General features: G+C 41.2%; 1 protein-coding gene across 1 annotated transcript in view; it reads right to left on the bottom strand.

Moving 5' to 3' along the window:
- The window catches only part of igdcc3 (immunoglobulin superfamily DCC subclass member 3), a 117,747-nt gene that overhangs the window by 28,010 nt on the left and 80,255 nt on the right, over positions 1 to 9,482 (bottom strand). The window contains exons 4-6 of the mRNA XM_062963240.1: positions 8,944 to 9,074; positions 7,661 to 7,798; positions 4,939 to 5,097 (exon numbers count right to left, since the gene is read on the bottom strand). Coding sequence (XP_062819310.1) covers positions 4,939 to 5,097; positions 7,661 to 7,798; positions 8,944 to 9,074 — 428 coding nt within the window. The remainder of the gene's footprint in view (positions 1 to 4,938; positions 5,098 to 7,660; positions 7,799 to 8,943; positions 9,075 to 9,482) is intronic.

The following is a 9,482-nucleotide window of genomic DNA, read 5'->3' as shown; positions in this document are numbered from 1 at the left end:
GACGCAATGGAACAATGGCTTCAAACTACAGGAAAGTAGATTCCACCTGAACATCAGGAAGAACTTCCTCACTCTGAGGGCTGTTCGGCAGTGGAACTCTCTCCCCCGGACTGTGGTGGAGGCTCCTTCCTTGGAGGCTTTTAAGCAGAGGCTGGATGGCCATCTGTCGGGGGTGCTTTGAATGCGATTTCCTGCTTCTTAGCAGGGGGTTGGACTAGATGGCCCATGAGGTCTCTTCCAACTCTACTATTCTATGATTCTATGAGTATATACAGTACATCATATTTCGCTATCTTCTCTTCAATTTATCCTGATCAGCCCCACTGATCATGTGGAGCTCAGATGTATTTGGTAACAAACTACTGTTTCCCCAAAAATAAGACAGTGTCTTATACTAATTTTTGCTCCCAAAGATACTCTAGGTCTTATTGTCAGGGGATGTCTTATTTTTCCATGAAGAAGAATTCACATTTATTGTTGAACAAAAAAAATGAACATTTATTATATACTGTACAATAGTTGTCATCCTAAACCAGCATAACCAGACAAACTGTGAATCCTATCAAGAATTTCTTGTTACTACCATTATTTCCATGTATATGGTACATACATTTACCGATCCTGCATGCTCTGGTGTTCTGTTTGGCGGGCATGCTTCCAAACAAAAACTTTGCTAGGTCTTACTTTCGGGGGAGGCCTTATATTTAGCAATTCAGCAAAACCTCTAGTAGGTCTTATTTTCTGGGGATGTCTTATTTTAGGGGAAACAGGGTATATATGTCTTGTGCAGTGTAGATGCACCTCGGGACATGTTCAACAGGGATGAATTTAGACCATTTCAATTAAATGGGGACAGTTTGGTGCAGAAAAACAAGAGAGGTCTCCTTTAGATTACCAAAGCATTGGCATGCGGCCGAAGGAAACGCCTTGCATCACCAAAGACCCTGTGAAAATGCCCAATTAGACCAGAGCGATATCATTTCAGATTCAGGGGCTCATCAAGCGGCCCTTTAATGAGAACCCAGGGCCGCCGGAGAGGGGCTACTTCAAAGAGGGAAGGAGGTCTCGCAATCAGGGAAGGATTAGCACATTCAGTCCCTTGCTGCCAGCTGGGGAGGCTTTGCCCCTCCCAGCGTCCCCCTTCCTTTTTCTCTATTGCAAAAGGCATTCTCTTTGCACAAACTTCACCATGGAGACTGGATTCCGGCAAAGAAATGTCCAAGAGGCTCCTTTCTGGGCAGCGCTTGCTGAGGAGGTCATGAAGACCGGCTTTTCGGAGGCGCCTTCCAACTTTCAAAGAGTTTTCTTGGGCACCTGGGTGTGGAGGGCATTTGACTGAGCTCCTTCCTTCCATTTCCAACTTTTACTTCCCTCCTTAAGTACAAAACAAAACCCAACTGACAAGAGTTCTTCCCTCACCCTGGACTTTCCACAGATATATATAAACCTTTCTTGCTGAGTTTCTCCATACCTCACAACCTCTGAGGATGCCTGCCATAGATGTGGGCGAAACATCAGGAGAGAATACTTCTAGGCACGATAAATAAGCCACCTAAACCTCCAGCTCAGCGCTTATGGTCTGCTGGGAAATCTTGGCAATAAATGCCAAAGGCAGAAGCTGCCAAATTGTAGGGTGTCTCCCTGGGGCAAAGCAGCCCGAAAAACATACAACAACCCTGTGATCCTGGCCATGAAAGCCTTCGACAACACATAAAACCAGAATTTTCCATGCAAGGAAAGCGGCACATTGATGCCGGCCCTGTTGCCTCCATTTGCTCTGAAAGTCCTGTTCTCACCTTCAAGGCGATAGATAGATGTAATACAAAATTATACTAAAAATAATACAGTAGAGTCTCACTTATCCAACACTCGCTTATCCAACATTCTGGATTATCCAACGCATTTTTGTAGTCAATGTTTTCAATACATCGTGATATTTTGGTGCTAAATCCATAAATACAGTAATTACTACATAGCATTACTGTGTATTGAACTACTTTTTCTGTCAAATGTGTTGTATAACATAATGTTTTGGTGCTTAATTTGTAAAATCATAACCTAATTTGATGTTTAATAGGCTTTTCCTTATTCTCTCCTTATTATCCAACATATTCGCTTATCCAACATTCTGCCGGCCCGTTTACGTTGGATAAGCGAGACTCTATTGTATAATATAATATTAATTATATATTATATATTAAATTTAATATTACTAATAATATTACCATATAATGATATAGTACAATATAGTAATTTAATGCTTATATTATGCTATGCTAATAATATACTGTATGTTCATTTGATTTGTAAGCCGCTCTGAGTCTCCTTCGGGGTGAGAAGAGCGGGATAGAAATGTAGTAAATAAATAATAAATAAATAATAATAAGAGGGAAAGTCGAGATGGACTGAAGGGAGATGTTGACAAGCTGGAATGTGTCCAGAGGAGGGCGACTAAAATGATCAAAGGTCTGGAGAACAAGCCCTATGAGGAGCGGCTTAAAGAACTGAGCATGTTTAGCCTGCAGAAGAGAAGGCTGAGAGGAGACATGATAGCCATGTACAAATACGTGAAGGGAAGTCATAGGGAGGAGGGAGCAAGCTTGTTTTCTGCCGCCCTGGAGACTAGGATGTGGAAAAATGGCTTCAAACTACAGGAAAGGAGATTCCACCTGAACATCAGGAAGAACTTCCTGACTGTGAGAGCTGTTCAGCAGTGGAACTCTCTGCCCCGGACTGTGGTGGAGGCTCCTTCTTTGGAAGCGCTTAAACAGAGGCTGGATGGCCATCTGTCGGGGGTGCTTTGAATGCGATTTCCTGCTTCTTGGAAGAAAGGGGTTGGACTGGATGGCCCATGAGGTCTCTTCCAACTCTACTATTCTATGATTCTATGACTGGCATATCTTAAACATATTAGGAGGGGATCACCGGGATATTGGATTCCTCAATACAAATTACTCCAAAACTAAGGGCATGTGCTATTTAGCAATTTTTCTGTGAGTCCTCATAAGTCATATCAAATTCATACTTACGAGGTGATATCCGACACATGGGAGTGGCTCAAGCCAAAAACTTAAGAACTGAAACTGACCCAATACTTTTTCGTTTGCATTTTGTAAACTCTGGAAGCCTCCCAATGTCAGTTTCATTTTCAGCACAAGAAAGCAAAGCCAAGCCAAAATGAATGGCCTCTCGCCATGAGGAGAGGGGAGCAGCAGGGAGAAAGCAAAGTTCACTGGGAAAGAGACTGAGAAAGCACAGCATTCTGGGAAATGTAGTCTGGGAAGGCAAGAAGCCCCATGCCCGAGAATTCCAAAGGCCCAATGTGTTAGCATTGAGGAAATAATAAGGGATACTATTCACACATGTGGTGGGAATGTTCAAAAGTAACCTCCTTCTGGGAAACAATAACAAAAATGAGGGAAAAATATTTTAAATACCTTATACAAGTAAATTTAGACATACAGTAGAGACTCACTTATCCAAGACTCGCTTATCCAACATTCTGGATTATCCAACACATTTTTGAGGTCGACGTTTTCAATAAATCGCGATATTTTGGTGTTAAATTCGTAAATACAGTAATTACTACATAGCATTATTTCGTATTGAACTACTTTTTCTGTCAAATATGTTGTATAACGTGATGTTTTGGTGCTTAATTTGTAAAATCATAACCTATTTTGATGTTTAATAGGCTTTTCCTTAATCCCTCCTTATTATCCAACATATTTGCTTATCCAACGTTCTGCTGGCCCATTTATGTTGGATAAGTGAGACTCTACTGTAATGGGAATGTTAGGAAACATGAGAATTAATGGAAAAGAACAAGAATTGTTTAAAACTTTGATTCAAGCTGGATAAGGATGAAAAGAAGGGGACGTTGGAGAACTGGAACAATTTCATATCTGAACAGATTCAATTTCAAATTATGATAAGTGTAACGAAGGAGGATACTCAAGAATTTTGCAATGACTTTTGAAACATTTTTAAATTGCTTGTACATGCCTACTATTTACTCAAATCAAATGCTCCCCTTTTTTGGATAAAGGACCTCACCAAAATTAGGGTGCGCATTAGATTTGCATCATACAGTCATCTTAGCACTGAGCCAAAGCAAAAGGTGAAGCTGCTTCAGGAGCTCCTCTTTGAGAAATCTCTAATTGCATGGCTATGCGATGCTGGGATTTGTAGTTTGGTGAGGCACCCATACTCTTTGGCAGCAAAGGCTCAAGAACTTGTCAAACTACATCCCCATGACTCCATAGTATGGAACCAAGGGAGTTAAAATGGTATTCATTCTGCAGCATAAATGCACCCCAAAGTTTTATTTTCAATTGCTAGAAGCTTTTGTTTTGAAATAAGGGATTCTAAGCAGGCAGCAACTGTAGCAGGCAGCAACAGCTCGGGCTGTGGCGCAGGCTGGAGAGCAGCTGCAATGAATCACTGCAATGAATCACTCTGACCAGGAGGTCATGAGTTTGAGGCCCGCTCGGAGCCTATGTTTGTCTTGTCTTTGTTCTATGTTAAAAGGCATTGAATGTTTGCCTATATGTGTAATGTGATCCGCCCTGAGTCCCCTTCGGGGTGATCAGGGCGGAATATAAATGCTGTAAATAAATAAATAAATAAATAATGCACATCTTTTTTGGCCAAATGACAGAGGGCACATTTGGCTGTTGCGCGTTGCATTCGGTAGTAACTACTTTTTTGGGATTTCGGTGTTTTTAAAATTGAGGTACGCTTTAGATTCAATAGCACGTTAGATGGATACGATATGACCACATTGTCATATCCATTGCCCACCTGTTGAGTTATCGATATGCAAGAAATATAAGGACACGCTTTGGAAGACTAGCTGTCCCAACAAGACAGGAAACAACCATTGCTTGCTTCGGTGCCATTCCTTCCTGGGAGGATTCCCAATCCCATCCGCCTTACCTTGCACCACCAGCCTCCCTTGGGCCGTCCTCCGCACTCTCGTGCCAGGCTTGTTAGCCGCGCACACATATATCCCCGAATGCTGCACCGTCAGGTCCGAAATCATCAAGTTGCCCGTCCCAAGGACCTGAATGCCTTCCACACCGATTGGTCTCCCGTCTAAATTTTGGAGAGGAAAAGAGAGAAAACAAATTGGCACTCTCTTAAATGGTATAGAAGGAAAACTCTGGATTGCGTATGTCCCAAGAAAAGTGGCCTTTTCCTTGGGTACAAATAGGTCCCACCAAGAAAAACTTACGGTAAGGTTATCATAAACTAAAGTCAGCTTCTGTTTGTAATAAACTTACCATAGGGTTTTCCTGGTGAGTCTTAACTCCAAAAAGGCAATGCTTTCCAAACATTTCATGTTGGTGACAAGCTTTTTTTGCCCAATACAGTCAACCAACCCCTTATGAGAGACACAGATATGTACATACAATAGAGTCTCACTTATCCAACGTAAACGGGCTGGCAGAATGTTGGATAAGTGAATATGTTGGATAATAAGGAGAGATTAAGAAAAAGCCTATTAAACATCAAAATAGGTTATGATTGAACAAATTAAGCACCAAAACATCATGTTATACAACAAATTTGACAGAAAAAGTAGTTCATTACACATTAATGCTATGTAGTAATTACTGTATTTATGAATTTAGCACCAAAGTATCACAATGCATTGAAAACATTGACTGCAAAAATGCGTTGGATAATCCAGAATGTTGGATAAGTGAGACTCTACTGTACTATGTACAGTAGTGATGTTTGTGCTGCAGCTATAAAAATAAGGAGTTCAATTGTGGATGATTTTAGTTGATGTTTTCACCTACACTTTTCAATATCTGAGTATAAAGCAAAACCATAACGATTTAACTTGCTGAAATGGAAAAAGAGAGTGTCTGAGAATTGGCCAGCTCTCATTAAATGGCGGCTGGTCTGCAAAGCGGGCCGTAAAAGAACGGAAAAACAGAGCTTGTCCAGCATTTAGTGAGCAATAAGAGAGACTCATTTGCTTTGCCTCGGCACCCTGTATCTGAAGCAAAAAAATAATAATGTTCAAGCTCATTATGACTTTAAAGCAGATCTTTAAAAACACTGCTTTGAAACAAGGCATTTAGGTGCTACACTTATGACATATGAAACCCACAACATAGCAGTAGTAGCTTCACATAATAATAATAATAATAATAATAATAATAATAATAATAATAATAATAATTTTATTTCTTACCCACCTCTCCTTGTGGCTCGAGGCGGGTTACAGAAAATTAAAACACATAAACATTGTTTTAAAATACCACAAATACACATATTAAAATGTATTTCTATAAAAGGTACATATTAAAATGTATTTTCTATAGAATACATATTAAAATACACAGGATGTCTCATAAGAGACCTTGAGTGCATCTACAATGTAGAATTAATGCAGTTTGAGACCACTTTCATGGCTCAGTCCTCTGGAATTCTGAGAGTTGTGGCCTTCTCTGTCAAACCTCTCTAGCCTCTCCAAACTATAGCTCCCAGGAGCTTATAGCATTGGATGATGGCAGCCAAGGTGGTGTAAAATTGGAATAATTCCACAATGTAGATGCACTCCCTCTTGTTAACAGCAATGTCCAGGTCTTGAAAATCTGGCCCTTCCCGTCTTACTTGACTGAGGCCCCTTCGACATTGCCATATAATCCAGATTATCAAATCAGATAATGCACATTATCTGCTTTGAACTGGATTATATGAGGCCCCTTCTACAATGACATATAAAATCCAGATTATCCACTTTGGACTGGATTATATGGCAGTGTAGACTCATACCATCCTGTTCCAACCAAATAACGTGGATTATTTGCTTTGATAATCCAGATTATAGGGCAGTGCAGAAGGGGCCTGAGCCTACACTGCCATATAATCCAATTCAAGGCAGACTATTTGGATTTTATATGGCAGTGTTGAAGGGGCCTGACTCAATCCACCTGCTTCGACTTCTTGCATTGTTATTGTCTCTTTCAAAGAGCCCTCCTATTGCATGATGTGTCCAAAATACAGCAACTTCTGTTTATCCATTGCAACTTCTAAGGAGAGTTCAGGCTCGACTGGCTCTCTAAATCTATTCATTTGTAGGCTCTGTTATAGTTCTAACAGAGCGATCCCAGTTTTTAAAAGGTATCCAGTGTAGAGCATTGTTAACAAGCCAAAGATGAATGGATATGGAGAGACATTCAGGCCCATAACCAGAAAAACATTTGGGAGGGGTTGAAACTTTTTTTTCCAAGATGACTTTTGAGGCCAGTGTCTCCTGATCTAGCACGAGATCTCAACAAGGCCCCGAAATTATCACCATTGTACAAAGGTTCTTCATACGTAATCAGTCCTGAATCATTGCTCCCTCTTAGATGCAGTTCTTGTCGGCCACAAAGGATAATAGTTTCCACAACTGGCAGAAGTTTCTTTCTTTTTTCTTCTGCTTTCTTCTTACTTCCTTTATAACGATGATTAGTTACATCAAGACGTTTTCCACTGTGAATTAGCAAGAAGTTTTCAGCCAAGCACAAGTTGTTCTGATGGGACTCTGTTCCTTCCAGAGAGATGAATCAATGTGGATTTGAGGCATGCAAATCCCTGGCCTGTAGGAATGTGAGTGAGATGTTGCCCAAACATACTTAACCAAACTTTGGTAACTTACCAAGTCGGCTCCAGGAGACGATGGGCCTGGGGTTTCCGGTTGCGATGCATTCCAGGACTGCGGTCTGATGCACTGTTAAGGTCAGGTTTTCCGGCCCCACGAGAATCATCGGATCCTTATACACAGCGGAGTGGGAACCTAAGAAGAAAGAAGAGCTTGTTGTCTAAGATCGAATGAAAACAAGAGGGCACGATGGGTAACTTCATCCACAGATGCTCCATGTTATATCAAGGAAAATTGAAGACCAAGCAGGAGAAGTTGGTAGCTTCCAATTCATCAGGGCAGGAAATGCACTCCTGAATTTTCAAGTCACTATAAATCAAATGGAGCCCCGGTGGTGAAGTGTGTTAAAGCACTGAGCTGCTGAACTTGCAGACTGAAAGGTCGCAGGTTCAAATCCCGGGAGTGGAGTGAGTGCCCGCGGTTAGCTCCAGCTTCTGCCAACCTAGCACTTCGAAAACATGCCAATGTGAGTAGATCATTAGGTACCACTCCGGCGGGAAGGTAACGGCGCTGCATGCAGTCATGCTGGCCACATGACCTTGGAGGTGTCTATGGACAACGCCGGCTCTTCGGCTTAGAAATGGAGATGAGCACCAACCCCCAGAGTCGGACACGACTGGACTTAACGTCAGGGGAAACCTTTACCTACCTTATAAATCAAATAAGATCAGCACCTCGGATAGCTCTTTTAAGGCTAACCACAGGAATAGATTCCCTACCCTTCTGATTACACTATGTAACGCAATTTTTATTCCTGGGTTATAAATGTCATTTTCTAGTGGGTTCTATCATAAAAATATGGGAAAGGTTTATCAAACCGCAGCACATTTTGCTCTAGTTTTTCGATGAATACCTCATAGAGTCTCATCCAATTCAGCCTAGTTTGTGAAGTTTCTGGAGTAGAACAACAACAAATAACTACAACAAACTTTATTTATATCCCGCCCCATCTCCTGTGGGGATTTTGGGCAGCTTACAACATAAATATTCAATGCCACACAATACAATGAATGGTTCCTACGAAGTATGGAAAATGGATGGCCCAGGAACAAGTAAGTTTAAAAAATGGAAATTACAATGACATGTGTTGTCGAAGGCTTTCATGGCCGGGATCACAGGGTTGTTGTATGTCTTTCGGGCTGTGTGGCCATGTTCCAGAAGTATTCTCTCCTGACGTTTCACCCACATCTATGGCAGGCATCCTCACGAAAGACATACAATAACCTTACAATGACATGACTTGAAATCTCACAAGACATACAAAACCTCCTTGCACCAACCTGAAACAGTCAGCCGGGCTCCCCTGCTCAACTTCACTCCAGCCGTGTTGGTAGCCAAGCAATGGAAGATTCCAGCATCCTCTGCTCGGAGTCCGGTTATCTGCAAGACTCCCTTTGGCAGGAGTGTGTACCTGAAAAAACACATGGGTCATTGGTTATGGCAAGTAATATTTCGGAAAACAATTTCATTGCAAAAAAGCATCTTTGACTATATAATGTATATAACACAATGTGGCTTGAGGCGGGATACAAAGCACATATTGCAAGATCCACAGAGTTGAAATGCAAGTTAAAATCACTAATGGAAATGCAAATCAACACTCACAACTTAAAACCTGACCCAAAACTGCAGTTTTGGAACACGATTCGCAATTTGAGATGCATTTGTTCTATGTACACCTTTTTTTGTATTTGCAAAGGTGCTTACATTTCATGCATTTTATGTTCGCGGAGGAGCATTCTTCAGTGCAAAAAAATATTTTTTTTTTCCTACACAGAAAACATCATCTTCTGAGCAGAATAGGCTGTTTTCTGCAAGC

The sequence above is a fragment of the Anolis carolinensis genome, unplaced genomic scaffold (genome assembly GCF_035594765.1).
Source record: "Anolis carolinensis isolate JA03-04 unplaced genomic scaffold, rAnoCar3.1.pri scaffold_11, whole genome shotgun sequence".
NCBI classification, from domain to species: Eukaryota; Metazoa; Chordata; class Lepidosauria; order Squamata; family Dactyloidae; genus Anolis; species Anolis carolinensis.
The sequence above is the reverse complement of the archived record's forward strand: the minus strand, read 5'-3'. Positions and strand labels throughout refer to the sequence as shown.